The 17,958-nt window shown below is 41.1% G+C and overlaps 1 protein-coding gene across 1 annotated transcript in view; it reads right to left on the bottom strand.

The window, feature by feature from the left end:
• Positions 1–9,447: 9,447 nt before the first annotated feature.
• Positions 9,448–17,958, bottom strand: part of LOC146548529 (venom phosphodiesterase CdcPDE) — a 47,536-nt gene continuing 39,025 nt past the window's right edge. Inside the window, exons 24-25 of the mRNA XM_085263555.1 lie at positions 12,769–12,925; positions 9,448–11,284 (exon numbers count right to left, since the gene is read on the bottom strand). Coding sequence (XP_085119681.1) covers positions 11,111–11,284; positions 12,769–12,925 — 331 coding nt within the window. The 3' untranslated portion in view covers positions 9,448–11,110. The remainder of the gene's footprint in view (positions 11,285–12,768; positions 12,926–17,958) is intronic.

Here is a 17,958-nt window from a genome sequence, read left to right as displayed (position 1 = left end):
AACTGTTTAATTGTGACCAGAACACTAAAGTAAGGCAGGTGAGGGTGAACACAACAGGAGGGTAAATATAGTCGTACGTAGGTCAATAATAAATTAAACACATTATGACAATAAATCTCTTAATAAGGAAAAACATGAAATCAAAATGAATGCAATAATATGAATTCTATGTTTAAATAATCTTGCATGTGCCACACTTAGAGAGACTGACAGTCATTTCTGAATAATCGCACCAACAGTTGTCACCTTCTCACCAAGCTTTGTGCAGATGGTCTTGTTGGCCCTTCCAGCTGTGTGCAGCTGTATAATGTTGTCCCTGATGTAACTGATGGACTGCAGTATGTGAGCCACATGGACACACAGCCATTCTGGAGGGGATCAAATAAATCGTTCAATCACTGACATGCAAATCAGTTTATAATTTTCATGTAATGTGTTTTTTTTCTCTGAAATAAAGAATTTGGGGCTGTTTTTCACACTGAGCGGCCGGTGGATGGGGCCATGTACTGTAAAACCCACAGTAACGCTGTGAGGCACCTTGGAGTCAGTTTTGACCAGGACATGTCCTTCAACGCACATATTAAACAAATATGTAAGACTGCTTTCTTCCATTTGTGCAACATCTCTAAAGTTAGAAATATCCTGTCTCAGAGTGACGCTGAAAAACTAGTTCATGCATTTATTACTTCCAGGCTGGACGACTGTAATTCATTATTATCAGGAAGTCCTAAAAACTCCCTGAAAAGCCTTCAGCTAATCCAAAATGCTGCAGCAAGAGTCCTGACAGGTAGCAGATTTCTCCTGTTTTGGCTTCCCTTCATTCAAAATCCTGCTCCTCACATACAAGGTCTTAAATAATCAGGCCCCACCTTATCTTAATGACCTTGTAGTACCATATCACCCTATTAGAGCACTTCGCTCTTGCTCTGCAGGCCTACTTGTTGTTCCTAGAGTATTTAAAAGTAGAATGGGAGGCAGAGCCTTCAGTTTTCAGGCCCCTCTTCTGTGGAACCAGCTTCCAGTTTGGATTCAGGAGACAGACACTATCTCTACTTTCAAGATTAGGCTTCAAACTTTCCTTTTTGCTAAAGCATATAGTTAGGGCTGGACCAGGTGACCCTGAATCCTCCCTTAGTTATGCTGCAATAGACGTAGGCTGCTGGGGATTCCCATGATGCATTGAGTTTTTCCTTTCCAGTCACCTTTCTCACTCACTATGTATTAACAGACCTCTCTGCATTGAATCATATCTGTTATTAACCTCTGTCTCTCTTCCACAGCATGTCTTTATCCTGTCTTCCTTCTCTCACCCCAACCGGTCGCAGCAGATGGCCCCGCCCCTCCCTGAGCCTGGTTCTGCCGGAGGTTTCTTCCTGTTAAAAGGGAGTTTTTCCTTCCCAGTGTCGCCAAAGTGCTGCTCATAGGGGGTCATATGATTGTTGGGTTTTTCTCTGTATCTATGAAGCGTCTTGAGGCGACTTTTGTTGTGATTTGGCGCTATATAAATAAAATTGAATTGAATTGGATGAGACCCTCATTCCCTCAGTCACAACAATGAAAAGAGTTTTATTTATTTTTTGGTTGATATTCTTTCTCCATTTAAAAGAAACAAAAAAAAACTTGTCCTCCAGCTAATCCGGGTGAACATCAAGACGTTCCCGGTATTCCAGTCAGTCCCGACAGTTCTTATGGTATGTGGCTTCAAATCTCCCAGTTGGTGACAGTGAAAGCATTAATCACTAGTCTCTGTAACAAGACTTCAGAAACCAGTGGATGATGTCACAGGAGCTCCATTCATCTTTGTAAGTGCCAGACCTGCCTAAATGAACCACAAACCCCCCATGAGTCTTGTTTTTCTTAGCCTCCTCACCAACAACTAATAATCCTGAGAAAACAGATACTTCCCCACTGAATGTTGATTTAGAAACAAATCTGTTTGTCTCCTCCACGGTTTAGCAATCCACTTCGTACAGCTGCATGCCCTCTTCTCTCTGTCACCGTCTTCGGAAAAATAAACAAATGAATTTATTCTCTGTGTTTTTGACTACGGCTTGTTCCTAAGGGAAGGATTTCCATCATAATCACTGTTTTGCGTTCACTCACTGAAGATGATTTCATGCGTTACCATAGTTGCAGCTATTTCTAACTACACCAGGGATCCTGGGCTCTGTGACAGAAAGGAGCTGTAAACTCTGACTTCCCTGAGTTTCCCATGTTAGAATTGAATCATTTCAATCAACTCACCCTGTTGAAAAAACAACCAGTGGTAGTTTCATCCTAGGAGTCATGATGGCAATGGATAAATAATGAAGAGTGGTTGTTTTTGGTCATCTTCTATTTAGTAATCCATAATTTAATGAATGAATTCATTTACATTTGAGCTCCAAACCAAACTGTTCGCCTGTAACCTGACAGGGTCAATGCAGGCTGTAGCAGGTGAAAACAAAGAGATGAGACAGAGATGACTTAATAACATGTGGTATTTAAACCTGCTAAAGGTGAGTTGTGTTATTTTGCAGGAGAAATACATTTTCAGAGGACTCAGATGCAGAAATAAACTTAAAACTAACCTAAATTAAAGCAGGAAGCCAAAGTCTACAGTATTACAAACAAAAAAGACGAGAATATTTGAAAATAGTAGATATATTAGATAACAGACATTGAAAACATGTAGTGAGATACACAAGTGTAAAACAAATCCTATTTTTTTTTTTCTAAATGACATCAGAAACAGCAGTATGCGACATTACGTGATGGCAGAGCTTCAGTTCATCCTTTGTCTTTTTTTTTTTTTTAATAAATAGGACAGGGGGAATGAATGAGAGAAAGAGGGGGAGAGAAAGAAAGAAAACCAAAGGGGAGAAGAGACGGTGAGAAGGGGGGGGAAGAGAGAGAAAAAAAAAAGAACTCCTGGGTCACCTGTATGGAGAAAAAAAAAAAAACAAACAAAAAAAACAAACAGAGGAGACAGCAAACAACAAAGAGCAACATAATAATAGAGAAAACAAAGCACCATCACAATAAACTAGCTAGTCATAGATATCAATATTTACTAAATAATAAACGATATTGTGCAGCACGCAAGATAGACAGCGCACAGTGTGCTTTGAGGCAGCAGCCAAGAAAGCTTTAGTCCGCGTCTGTGAATACCCATGTGTGCATACCTGTGTGGATCAGCATGCTTGCATTCCAAAGGTTTCTCCATGTAATGATCTGCTAGGGAGTGTGGGGGGGCCACAGCCCCGTCCTCCAGGGTGTGAAGCGGGTATGGAGGAGATCAAAACTCCAGACATCCAGAGGCCCCCAGAACACAAGAGACCATGGAAGACCAACAGAGGGGCAGCCGCGCCACTGTCCCAGTAAGAGCTGAGGAGAGTCCCAGATGAGGGCTCGCCCAGCAGCCGCGGAGCAGAAGTCAGGGGGAGTTGCAGTGACGCGCCCGTGAGCTCCGCCGGCCCCCAGCTGTGCCTGAGTGACCGAGCCCCAGGCCGAGAGGCCGGGGGCACCCCACCTCCAAAGTCTACAGTATTACAAACAAAAAAGACGAGAATATTTGAAAATAGTAGATATATTAGATAACAGACATTGAAAACATGTAGTGAGATACACAAGTGTAAAACAAATCCTAAGTAGGAAGGTGACATACAGGAAGGGAAAATGCTAACAAAGACTGAAGAGAGCAAAAATGGAGTAATCTGAGAGAAAGGAAACACCTGGAAGACAAGAAGCAGCTGAAACAGCTAATTAAGCTGGTGACAAAGGAAATAAAGTAGAACACAGAAGACAAGAGGTTATCTAAATGATTCTGCTGGAGGTTTCTTCCTGTTGAAAAGGAGTTTCTCCTTTCCGCTGTCCCATGAGCAATGAGGCAACTCATGGGAGGATGAGTGATTGCTGCAGTTTTTCTCTATCATTATAGGATCCTTACTCTATAACCTAAGGCAAACTGATGTGACTGTTGCTGTGACAACGCCAAAAAAGGAGCTTTGGACCTGTTTCTGAATATCCCTGTAATTACTGGGGGTGTGATGTTGTATTTTGACTTTGTATAGACTCTTCGTAAGGACACTTGCATGTTGTCATGGTGTATTTAGCTAAACAGTACACTTAAAGTCTAAACTGTATGAGTGGCTTAAAGGTAATGAGATAGAAAACAGTCCTTCCTAGAAAGAAACCTAAGAAACACTACTTAGGAAAAATGATTGCAAATGTGAGACGTTGTTTATAGGCCACTGAGTCAAAAGGATTCAGTTTCAGCATTCGGTAAAAACTAATGCCTCAAGAATTAGAATAGAGTAGAAGACAATGTGATAAGCATTTTTCTCCTATATTAAATCCAGAATTAAAATTTAAATCCTGCTCCTTGCACACAAGGTCTTAAATAGTCAGGTCCCATCTTATGACCTTATACTAGCATATCACCCAAAAAGAGCGCTCTCCTACTGCTGGCTGGTGGATGCTATTTTATTCAAAAGAAGTATAGGAGGCAGTGCTCAGCTTACAGGCCCGTCTTCTCTGGAACCAGCTCCCAGTTTAAACTTGTGAGACAGACACCCAATCTACTTACAAGATTGGGCTTAAAATGTTCTTTTTTAACAAAGCTAATATTTAGAGATGGATCGAGTGACCCTGAAGTCTCCCTAATGCTGCAATACACTTAGGCTGCTAATGCTTGAGCGTTTGTCCTTCTCTCACCACCTTTCACCCACCATGTGTTTATAGCACGATCTGATATCGTCGTGTTGTTGTTGATCCTAGAACAACATAGTAAATGTTGTTCCAGGATCAACATTGCAGGTGACCAATCAGAATGTTGTGATGTCATACTTTTGCGACTTCAGGAAAAAAAGCCGTAAAACAAAAAACTGTACTTAAGCTGCGAGAAACCGCCTCTGTCTGCCGACCCTGACCCTAACCCTAACCCTTTAATAAACGCTAAGCAGAATTGATATTGTCCTTGCAACATTGGAATTTCATAAATGCACGAATGGCTTGGTGCGCCAAAGAATAACATCACAACAATGTGATTGGTTACTTGCAATGTTGTTCCAGGAACAACACCAACATGACAATATCAGATCATCCATGTTTATACACCACTCTGGCTTTAATTATTAGTTATTATTAATCTCTGGCTCTCTTCCACAGCATGTCTTCAAAGGAAGTTTTAACACGAAGGGGTTTTTCCTTCCCGCTGTCGCCTTGCTCATAGTGCTTGCTCATAGTTTACCTTACAATATAGAGCGCCTTGACATAACTGTTGTTGTGATTTGACAGTATATAAAACCATATTTTCTGCACTATAAGGCGCATTTAAAATCTTTTAATTTTCTCAAAAATTGACAGTGCACTTTATAATCCGGTGCGCCTTATGTATTCATTCTGGTTGTGCTTACTGACCTCGAACCGATTTTATGTGGTACACAGCACTCAAAAATCTGTCAAAAAAATGTTTTAGTACGACTTTGGTGAGCTATGGAGCCGCACCGCTTGAGGGATTGTGGGAGCATTACGGCTGCCGTAGTCAGGAGCCTTGTGGAGTAATCTGGGTCCTAAAGTCCGTCCACCCCAGATCCCAAAGTCAAACGAACACTGCGGCATCACTGAGAGCAGTTAGCAGGAAGTTAGCTCGCTAGTTTTTTATTTATTTTATTTATTTATTTAGGACAGTGCATGTCAATGAACATAAATGTAAAAAAAAAAAAATTACATGAATGTAAACATGCCAGATTATAGCCAAAGGCTAATTTCCATCTATTGTCCTTAAACATAAAAAATAGACATAATAATTCATAAAAATTCATCATTCATTCATAATAAAAACTCCATCACCAAACTTACACATACACACCATTCTGTTCCCAAATAAAACATTAAAACTATACAACTCATACATGATCACACACTTGATTTGTCCATAACCAGTTTTTAACTTTTGCCTTAAACTAATTGAATGTCGAGCATTCTCTAATGGGTTGAGGAAGACTGTTCCATAGATGGCCACCCTGGACAGAAAGGACGTTCTGCCCAAATGCTGTCCGTCTGTGGGGTATAAACACGTCTCCTCGGATTGTAGCTCGAGTGGTCCTGTCTGAGCTTTCTTTATGCCTAATGAACTGCTTTAATGAACTGCTTTAGTGGTGGTGGAGCAAGGGAGTGTAAGACCTTATATATTAAACACACTCTTTTAAGTTTCACTAAGTTATTGAAGTTCAGTAATTTATGTTTTTTTAACACAGTGGTGGTGGGAAGTCGGTTTTTTGTCAAGTAGTTTTAAACTTCTTTTATAAATGTTTTCAATAGTTTTAAGTGTTGTTGGACATGCAAGTGACCAGGACGTCAAACAATAGTCCATATGAGAGATGATCATTGAGTAAAAATAAGTTTTTGCAACATTCATATTTAAATTATTACGTATATGATTAAAATTTAGATTAGGAAGATCTCAGCCTGGGTGTTTATTGTCTTATGTAGTCTGGAAGATGAGTGGATGGTGGGGTGGGTGCAGTTTTCTCTGTGGTGGGGTTGGGTGGACTGTCCCGGGCTCTGTGGGGCCGGGAGGCGCTGCTGCACTGGGCCCCGGTCTGGATGGGCCTGGGCCCCCTTTCCCTGGCGGGTCGTGGAGTATGGGGGTGCCTACTGGGGTCAGCGGGGGAGCTGGCCCCAGGGAGGTGTCACTTGCCCCTCCCTTCCTTCCCTCCCCATCTCCAGCTGCCTCCCTCTTCCCGCTCCACCACAACCACCCACACATGCAGGACCTTGGAGTAGGGGTATGTCACCAGGGTGCAGAGGAGGCCACCCCCCCCCTCTGTCCCCTTCTGGCTGCCTCTGCCTCAATTTTATCCCACAACTTAGACATTCACATTACTCACACTCTCATTACACATACATATAGGATCTTGGGGGTGGGCACGCTACACGGAATCCAAAGTACCAGTAAGTGCATATGAGAGCATGAGGGTGGGAATGGATGTTTGTATCTGTGTGTGCCTGTATGTCTGTGTCTATATGTCAGGTTGGGTGTCAGGCGCCACCTCTCTGGGGACATCTCAGGCCCTCCAAGGTTTGGAGGCCTATCTCCCCCTACCACCACTCCCCCTGCCGGTGGCAGACGCCCTCAGGTGTCGGTGCGTTGGTGGTTCTTTGTGTCCGGGGATGGGCGTCCAGGTACACACCGGCTCACTCCTTGGCGGCCGCTTATCGGGGCCTGGAGCCTGGGGCTCGCTCGGGCCACTTCAGAGGTGGGGTGCCCCCGGCCTCTTGGCCTGGGGCTCGGTCACTCAGGCACGGCTGGCTGCCGGCGGAGCTCACGGGCGCGTCACTGCAACTCCCCCTGGCTTCTGCTCCGCGGCTGCTGAGTGAGCCCTCATCTGGGACTCTCCTCAGCTCTTTCTGGGACAGTGGCGCGGCTGCCCCTCTGTTGGTCTTCCTTGGTCTCTTGTGTTCTGGGGGCCTCTGGATGTCTGGAGTTTTGATCTCCTCCACACCTGCTTCACACCCTGGAGGACGGGGCTGTGGCCCCCCCACACCCTCTAGCAGATCATTGCATGAAGGAACCTTTTAAAAAAACAAGTGCGTCCATGCTCACAGGTGTACACACGGGTGATCACACCCACAAACTACACCCTTTTTGGCTCCTACCTCAAAGCACACTGTGTTCTGTTGATCTTATGTGCTGCACAATAATGTTTAACATTTAGTATTTACTGTCATATTCCCATATATCATTGTGATGTTGTTTATTCTATTACTCTTGTTCTCTTCTGCTTGTTTTCTTTTTTCTTTCTCAGCAGGTGATCCAGGTGATTGATATATGCATTTTTTTTCTCTGCCCGTTCTGTTGGTTTTTGTCTTTTGCCCTTCTCCCCCGTCCCTCTTCTCAGCTGTTTCTCTTTCCCTCTTTCTTTCTCCCCTTCTTTCCCCCAGTCAAGTCTGTCCCGTATTCAGTAAGTGAAAATAAAATAAACAATAAAAGGTGAATCAAATGGACCATTACGGCAAGGCTGGGATGGTCAGTTTGGTAAAGTAAATCCGTTGGGCATCTTTCTTTGCCTTTAGACAACAATTCTGATGCAAAAGAGCCAAACGGGACAGGCCAAAAAAAATGAAATAAAATAAAATAAAATTTCGATTATTAAATTTAAGTACCTGGGACACTTTATTTATGTGACTCTTGAAGGATAATGTTGGGTCTAGAATGACCCCAAGATAATTAAATTCTGGAGCTAATTCAAGCTCTGCTCCATCCAGGAATATGTTTGACTGCTTCAAGTTTAAGGAGCGTTTCGAAAAATACATACCGACAGTTTTTGAGGTGTTCAACATTAGGCATGAGTCCTCCAGCCAGCTATGCATTAATGCTAAAGCAGCTGTAAGATCTTTTGCCACCTGCTGGACACTATTTGCTTGCGTATATATAACTGCATCATCCGCATACATTTGAGTAAATATATTTGGACAGACCTCAGGTAAGTTATTGATAAAAAGAGAGAACAATAAGGGCCCTAGAACAGATTATTGAGGAACCCCTGTATCACAGTCTAAATATGGAGATTTAACCCCATCCAACACCACACACTGTTTCCTGTGTGAGAGATATGAGGCAAACCACTGAAGAGCCTGACTGGAGATATTAAACTGAGTCAATCTGGACAACAATATCTGATGGTTTACAGAGTGGAAAGCCTTCTTCAGTTTCCAGCTAAACATGATGTAGCATGTTCTGACTGAGATTTCTAGAAAAATTCAAACGTACAGCTCTGCTATCACTTCCAACACAAATGAAGACAGAAAACTAAACAGCAGTGACGTTTGTAGGGTTACTGAAGTTGGGCTAGCTGGTATTTAATGATGTGCTACGTGATAGCTAGCGACACAGGCTTGGCTTCTAGAAATCGGGCAGCGATTAATACAAAAAAATTCCATCCAAATATTAAAGACAATCAATTTTGAGCCTCAGTGGATCTGTTAAACCTTAGCACATAAGTGTCAAACTCTGGCCAGCCTAATTACATTTGGCCCGCGAAGCCATACCAAATTACTAGAGCTGGCCTACTGGTATTAAACAGCTAATATATATATCGTTTAGTATTAAGCTTTGCTTGTTCCATATTCAGTCTTTCAGCAAAACCTGTTTGAGTCCATAAGAGAAGATTCATTCTTATATCTGGAGGAAGATTTTTTTTTCAATAAATATTAATGTTAGGCTGCGACTTTGTTCCAGTTTTGAATTTTGGCCCACTGTGTATTTAACCTCCTTTTTCATCTTGTTGAACTTATTTAACCAAAAATAAATCAGGTCATTTGAGCTCTCTTCGAATCCTAGCTAAACATCTAAATCATAGAATCAGAGGTGATGAAAGAAGAGGTGCAAGTTAGGATCTGAGGTTATTGATCCCGTGGTTTTTAGATCCACCTATGGAGACGGTATAGTTTTGCTCCAAAATCTTTCCTCTCGTCTTACTTTTTAGACAAACTTTGTTTAATCTCGCAAAAATCACAAATTTTAAATATAAACAACATTACAAGAATAATCCATAAATATTATGTGTACAGTATTCGATCACTCTGGGATTGTAAATGAATACATTAATTTAAAATGTTACACAACATTTTACTGTTCTCGAAGCATGCTTGCATAACAATATGGCTTTTTTACTGGCAAAAGGCTCTCGGGACTCATAAGATGAGTCCTCAGGGAAGTGTCACCGCGGCATCATTTTACCTTGTCCACTGTAATTTTCTTTCAAAGGTGCTTGGGCTTTTGTAAATTGTTATTTTACTGCATGAGTCATTCAGTAACTACTTTCATTTTTACTTGCAGTCTTATTCACACATTCACAGAGCTGTAGAGTAATCCATCTTCCAGAGAAATCCACTGTGATGACAGCAGCACTGCTTCAACGGCAATAATAATAATGACCACCACACAGGTGACTGTTGATGTATGCTATACCAGTAAAGGTTATTTCAAGTCACTCCTCCACACATTACTGCCCTTCACTAGAAGACTGTCCTTGTACTTTTGAGAACAGCTTATAAGTCTGTGAGCAGGAAATTACCCTGTGTCAGTACCGATGAAGAGTGGAATTTGGATGACCCCTTCAGGCAGGAATACCCCTTCATTTTGATGTAGCAGGTGAATAAACATCCAAACCAAGAGAACTGTAATGTGTCATCAGCAAGGGACCGGGCTCCAGAGTTTTTATCCTGAACGCCATTTTTATCCATTCTGCAGCCACAAATACAGTGAGTAACTTTGTTTTTACTTGTGTGATTTTTCCTCTTGTTAGACCACTAATCACATGCTTGCCCTGAGCCAAACATTTAAAAATGTTGTGAGCATCAGCAGCAAAATGTTCATGCTGTGGTTGTGTTTCCTGTAGAATTTGGTGTAAGTTGGACATGTGTGGTATTCGAGGTGTGTCACAGTAAGGGTTTTGTCTCTGAATCAAAAATGCTGTTTGTGCTAGTAGATAATGTGTCATCTTCTACATTTCGGTTATTCTCTTCCAAACGGTTGAGGCAGACTGTGACCCACCCATGAAACGTTACTGAGAGGACTTGTGACTTGCACCCTCGTTGGATTTTTACTCACATATACTTACATATTTGCAAAAATATCTCTACTTCTATCCCAGAGTGTGGAAACACAGGTGTTCTGTGTGAAACTTTAAATTGAACATCTTTAATTTTAATTAAAGACAGACTTAATTTAATTTTTTCCATCCCAGAATTATGAGTAAAAAGTCTGAGTTTTTTAGTCTCCTTTTTCAGTGGAGACAGAACAAGTCACTTGGATGAGCAATGGAAGGTTTCTCGCACTGAAAACTTCCAGATCAACAGAACCACCTTCTTGGTCCCCCTGCCTGAATGACTGAGCAGGCAGTCAGTTTATCCAATAACAAACCCAAAATCTCTGCGATAGGAGAGAATATAATACTGTATATTATAAATAACTTCTTTTAGGATCAGTATGGATGTTTTTTTTCTGTTTTGAGAAGACCCAATGACAATGTTAATTCCTTCAACTTCTACTTTATTCATTGATGAACTGATGACCAGTGCTACCAGTGTCATGACATAACTAAAGGAGTGCTTATGGGTTATTTTATTGTTTTCTGTAAATGGCTGCTGTGGGGCGGGTCTTCACCCTCAGCAGCTCTGGGACTGGTCGGTTGCTACCCTGGTAAAAGTCCAGCCCTGTGAGCCACTCAACATCCCTGACTCGTGTCTGGTGGAACCACATGTGATCTTCAACCCACTGAGATTCTGCTTCTGTACTCTGTGGAAGGAAAAAGGCAAAACAATTAAAAATCATAACTTTGTATGGATGCCATTCACCATTTTTATGAACAGTGGAACTGTTTTGAATGTTGTTTGCGGTAGCTGTATACCAGCTGTCTCAACAGAGCGTTTTTGCAGCTATACAAGTTGATTAAAGCTTAGTGAGCCATGATGACGATGGACATCTTTGGCAACAATGTCTTATATCTTCATTAATTTATTATGGTAATTGATCAGCACTATTTTACTGTATTGAATTAAAAGAAAGTACTTAGTACTTTCAAACTATTTAGAGGGTTGAGTGTTTTGGACACTTCTGGGTTCATTCAGTCATCATTCAGTCATTTTTTTTTACAACAATCTTAGAGTAGGTTTCTGTGTTCATGGTCCATAGCAAGTGGGTTTTCAAAATAATTCAACATAAATCGAATGAATATGACTTGTCAGTAAAAAGTACATCCACACAACTTGGGAGCATTTCTGCCAATACAACAAACAAATAGTTTCTATTATCTTTGGGAGATAAAAGCTTGTAACACATTATGTTATTCCATCACAAAGTCCCTCACTCCTCCGAGGCGCAAGACCTGCTTGAACTCATGTTAGCCAGCTAACTAGCATAAAGGAATATTTAAGCCAGTTCTTGATATTTAGCTAATTTTGGACTCTGAACAGCTTGAATCAAACATCTGTCTGATGTGTGTTCTTGTTTCTTTTTTCAGAACATCTGATTAACGTGAGCTACTTCCTGCTTCTCTTTCTCATCAAGGGATCGCCTCAAAAGGTAGAGCTGCATATTTCACTAGGCAGATTTTTAAGTCGAGGCATTTTAGATCTTTTGCCCGTCAGGCAAATATGTAAACCACTACATTACAGTATGTCTGACTTATGTAATCCAGTTTACCCTCTTATTCTTCTACCTTTCCTGCACCAGGGTACGTTATTTGAAACACTGTATATGTCTTACATTATATAACAAATCCATGTACAAAACATTAAAAATATACTTATATGTGACTATACTTTAGTTTATCACAGAAACACACATTGAGTGTTATATAAGGGTTATTTCATGGCAAACAATGTGATATTTTGTCCTGCAGCAGGAAATGTGGGAGCGAACAACAGTTTCCTGGTATCTTGGCCAAGACTGGTAAATGTTTATAAATGGAAACGATTGAAGAAGAAAAAAAACAAGGAAGAAAAGGGAACTAAAAAACCCCAAAAAAGTTTCAACCTGCTGCAACCATGCTCTCAGTCTACAAATAGACATGAATTGTATTGCCATAGCAAAGTGTTATCGCTATATGGGAACAGAAGACAATGGAGCCTTGTGAATGGGTTGAGTGAGGAATAGTAGACTATTATTCGGAGTCAGTTTCACATTGAGCAATACAAAGTGTTCCAGTCATTTGTCAGGCTGTGGTTACTCAAAGTGAGTACTGTTTTTTCTTTGAAAAACTATGACATCAGGACACTTACTTTGCAACTTTCCAGGTTGTTAGCTCTGTGAGGCAGGAGGAAGGATACAGTCTGCAGCTCGCTGTCACAGGAAGTCACGCTTTGAGCAGAGTCCCTGCAGCTGGTCAACACAATAAAGTAGTGTGTGGGGATGGAGATGTTTGTACCAGGAAGAAACCTAGAGTCCCACAGAAATGCACACAGTCATTAGCAAGTCACTGTTGACCTTAGCAGTGTGACACAGAGGAGCTCTGTTGGTGCAGATGTGGTGGTCACACAGGATTACTGAATTCCATTTAAATTACAGTTGAACTCCTGGGGCCCGTTCTTCGTACGTCGCTTACTACATCCAAGATCAAATGACACATCCAAGATCAAATCATCGCGCTAACCGTGAGCTCGCTAATCCGGTTCCCCGAACACACCTGCTGTTGACGATTACTACAGCTGGACGCAGGAATGTGACATCACTGGGTGTCGTAAAAGGGGCTACGCATCGATAGTAGAAACATTGATCGGCAACCCGCTGATTGGTCGGCGAAAATGTCAAAGGGGCGTGCTCGGTATTTTCCGGCAGCAGAGCAAGAACTCATGAGTGAGGGATTTCAGGAGTTTCAGAGTTTAATTAAAACGCAAGAGAACACTGCAAAGGCTGCAAAAGCAAGGAGAGAGGGCTGGCAGAAAGTTGCTGACAAATCAAACTCGTAGGTAATTTAATAATAATAATAATAATGGATTGGGTTTATATAGCGCTTTCCAAGGCACCCAAAGCGCTTTACGATACCACTATTCATTCACTCCCACATTCACACACTGGTGGAGGCAGCTACGGTTGTAGCCAGGCTGCCATATCGCGCCATCGGCCCCTCTGGCCAACACCAGTAGGCGGTAGGGTAGATCTATCATATGACACTATATTGTCCAATATCATATGGCATTATATTATATTATAATATGTTATATTATACCCCCTTTCACATTAGAGCCACAACAGGACCCACTAGAACATGGGAACAAGTAAAAGTGGAATACAGGAGTATTCTACAGAATGGTAATATTTATCTCTTAGATTGCTTTGCGTCTCTTGGCAAGGTAATACTGGCCTTTAATACTCTGTTAGTTTGTTCATAACAGCAACCAAGAAAAGGGCAGAGGAAAAAAAGACAGGTGGTGGTCCTGCACCCCCTCGTCAACAAGTTGGTTAAGTAAATAATACCCTCACGGGAATATCGATATCTCTCTATGAGCACACTGTCGCGCTGAGCTAAAGGATCCTGTCTGTCCCGCAATATACGCTGAATTCTGAGGACTCTCCTTATCAATCTTGCACCTTCCGCAATGGGTGGCTCGCGTATACGGACAGGATATGACTGCGACAGACTTCCCAAATCCACCTTCGCTTTTATAGCCGTGGTCTCTCATCTTGATTACACGAAGTAATTTACAATTACTACTCTGAAATATGAATTACATCTGTAATAATCACATACATGTAATAGAATGTTAATAGTACATTTCCCTTTTTTAGGAAATGACCTGTATGTATCTGTGTGACATCAATAAAAGGATCAAGTGCTGCATTATCTTTAGTTACATTGATAATATTTATTTATGGTGAAACAGTGGAAAAATATCGCTGTTGCTTTCGTATAAATGAAGCGGACATACCTGCGTGGCCGCGATCTAATCCTGTTTACATAAAGTAAACCTGCTCCCGAGCAGGTTTACGCTTACGGCTCTGTTGCTATGACAGCAAGTCCCGGATGAGCTTCGGGGAACCGACTGATCCAGGATCACGCGAAATCGTCAACAATCTAATCCGGCTAACCTACTTAGCGAGGTACGAAGAACGGGCCCCAGGTCTCAGATACAAGCCTGATCTATGAACAACAAACACAAAATCCTACTGCAGAACGAGTAGATGGTGTTACTGCAAGAAAACCTATTAGGCCGTCAGGCGCTTACTGTATGTAGTCCACTGCAATATACGCTATGTTTGCAGTTTTATCCTAAGTTACATATAATGTAACTTTAAGTTACATTATATGTAACTCATGGTTATGCTATTTCTAAGTTACTGATGCTGTTGGAAATTAATATCCGAGTCACTGAAAATATTGACATGTATATTATAGATCAAAAGATGAAGAATGATAAGTCATAAGGAAAAAATAAAAGAGATCAAACAAGAAGCTGTGTTACTTTTACTGTCATTTTCATTTGTTGTGACTGTTTAATTAAGTCTATTATTTTTTTATGGCCCCGCCCCTCCCTGAGCCTGGTTGTGCTGGAGGTTTCTTCCTGTTAAAAGGGAGTTTTTCCTTCCCACTGTCGCCAAAGTGCTGCTCATAGGGGGTCATAGGATTGTTGGGTTTTTCTCTGCATGTATTATTGTAGCATCTACCTTGCAATATAAAGCACCTTGAGGTGACTGTTGTTGTGATTTGGCGCTGTTTAAATAAAATTGAATTGATTTATTTATTTACACCTAAACTATAACTAAACGTGGTTGTAGCTTTAGTTGCCATGACAACACCCATTAGTTTGTGAAGTCATTTTGAAGCCTCGTTAGCATTTAGGGTGCTGTCATGTCAGTTTGGAATGCTAAGCTATCAACTTATTACCATTTCTTAGATGCCTGAAAATGCTCTGAAAGCCAGCTACACCAAAAGCACGTCTTTAATAAACTCCAGTAGGCACAGCCATACACATATGGGGGGCAGGTGCTCAAGCTTAAAAAATGCACAAATTAAAATAAATAAATACATAAGTTGAACATAGCAGCACTGTTTTTTCCTTTGCAGCAAGTCAGTGTAGAGTGCCTGAACACCAGAACGATGGACGGATGATGGCTGGAAAAACAAATACTTTACTGTTATGATCTATCAGGGTGGGTCTTATCTCATTTAACCTATTACCCATAAGCAAGGAAAGAAACATTGTTTGAAGAAACATTTTCCCAGCTGCTGAATTACCACCAGCACGTTATCAATGCCCAGGATCAGTTAACCGACAGAACAGAGGCTCTGCTCTGTGGTTTCCTTATCAAGCCGTCTTTGTTATATCCATCCCATACGGTGTCTGAGTCAAGTCTGTATTTTGTGGTGTCACACTCCCCAACAAGATCACATCACCACATGGTGATTGTCAGACCTCCTTTGTTACATGCTCGTATTAGTGTTCTTCAGTCTTTAACTGATATTGTCTCTGATCTCTCCAGGTATGAGTGTGGCTTTCATCTTGGAACCCTGCTTGTGTGGAACTCATCTAACCTGAGGACCGTGGGATCATCTGGCTGCTCTTACCAGCTCCGGTGTGTCTTCCTTGAAAGGAAAGGACTTATTTGTTCTATTCTTATTTGCAGATTCTCCGTCTGGATTCCCATTTGGAAATTCACATTCCACCAAAGTTTTTCTGTGTGCCTCCAACAAATGAGACTGTTGCAGTCAAGAACAACAATCACGGATTCTTCTCACCTGGACCTCAGTTAACAGTATCGATCTTCACAGGCAGAGCTGATGTGTCTCCCTCTACTGAAACCACTCATCCCTTTCAGTTACTATTTGCTTTTGCCTGCCTTTCAATGAACCAAGGTTTATCAGGTAAGACCCACACCGAGAGCATTTCAGGAACATTTAAAATATTTTATTCAAGCATCTGAATGTGCAGAAAATAGGTTTCAATGTTAAACTAATTTCTTCCAGTCAGAGAATGTTGCAGATAATTAAATCTTTGCTTGATGCATAAAGTTAAAAGATTAAAACTAATAAAACAAGTTTTAAAAAGAGACTTTTCCATCTGATTACATTTTGTATGATGATTATGCAGAAAAAGTAGAATTGGGCTGAAAGATCTATCACTTTATCACCCCTTAAGGTTGTAAATCGTGCTTTTAAAAAGTAACTAAGTAACTAAGTAATTAATTACTTTTAAAAATCAGTAAAGTAATGGGATTACTTTTTGGGGGAAGTAATCAGTAATTAGTAACTGATTACTTTTTTCAAGTAACTTGACCAACACTGGTGGAGACACGGACACATACTGCGATCATATTGCTAATCTCTTATTTTGTTCATTTCTAGATCAAAAACAGCGCTTCAATAAAGTTTCGTTTCAATACAAACTGTCATGTTTGTGCTGTGGCAGGCAGAATGTAGGACACAAACACACGACTTGGAACGCAGAGGGATGAACTAAAAGAGGCAGCTTTTATTGAGCTGTGAAAACTCGGGTGCCAAAATACAGGAAACAGAGCGTAACAACTGGAAACTAAACTTGGAAACAGAACTAGTAACAAAGAAGCCAGAGCACAAGACTTTAACAAGTTCCAATATAATCCTGAGACACACAGCAAAGAGTGGGTACAACACAGGACCTACATACACAAGCAGGACAACGAGAGGATGGGGAACAGGTGGTAACACAGCTGGGCCAAATCAGACCTAACGAGACACGGGGAAGCAAAACCAGACACACTGCGCACAGGACGTGGACTATCAAAATAAAACAGGAAACACACAGACTCAGGACACACAAGCTTAACACAGTAACTGGGGAGACATAGGGAACACAGCGACATGGGTGACTAGACATGAAAGGTGGGATACAGGGAACAGAGACTAAACACAGGCTAAGATAACTACTAAGGGAGGAAGGACTACAATCAGGAAGAACTAAAGAAAACCAAAACTACCAAAAACAATAACCTAATAATATAATTACAACGTACATCAAAAAGTTTTAAAATGCATTTTTTTAAATGAAAAACAAGGGAATTATCCTGATTGAACCATGATCTGTGTGAAGAACACCATTACACCAAATGTTGATTGGAATGGTGAGTAATGGAGTTAATGACGAGATAAACAGTGTTTAATGGGATTCTTTTGGTTTCTGACACTTTTAGATAAGTAAACATGCCCCGGGTCAAATTGGTGTTCCTGAGAAGCGAACACAACACGAGGGTTAAAACCTTTCAGCATCTTTGTTCAGAAACACACACCGTTTTTACTGTCCTCCCTCAGATTCGCTCTCATTTCTAATTTTGTGGAAAAGGGTAAAAAAGACAGAGTTCCCATTTAATTTCTTTACTTATTTGGGATGGATAGTGTGGGTTAGCACCAGGCCAGTTGGTTTTGGTCTTTTTGTTAAAAAGCATTAAGATATTTGCACAATATCACAACTCAGTCTATATTGATGGAATTTTCAAAA

The sequence above is a fragment of the Mchenga conophoros genome, linkage group LG22 (assembly GCF_057382185.1).
Source record: "Mchenga conophoros isolate Kocher_MC1m ecotype Shallow Benthic linkage group LG22, M_conophoros_male_GT1.1, whole genome shotgun sequence".
Lineage (NCBI taxonomy): Eukaryota > Metazoa > Chordata > Actinopteri > Cichliformes > Cichlidae > Mchenga > Mchenga conophoros.
The sequence above is the reverse complement of the archived record's forward strand: the minus strand, read 5'-3'. Positions and strand labels throughout refer to the sequence as shown.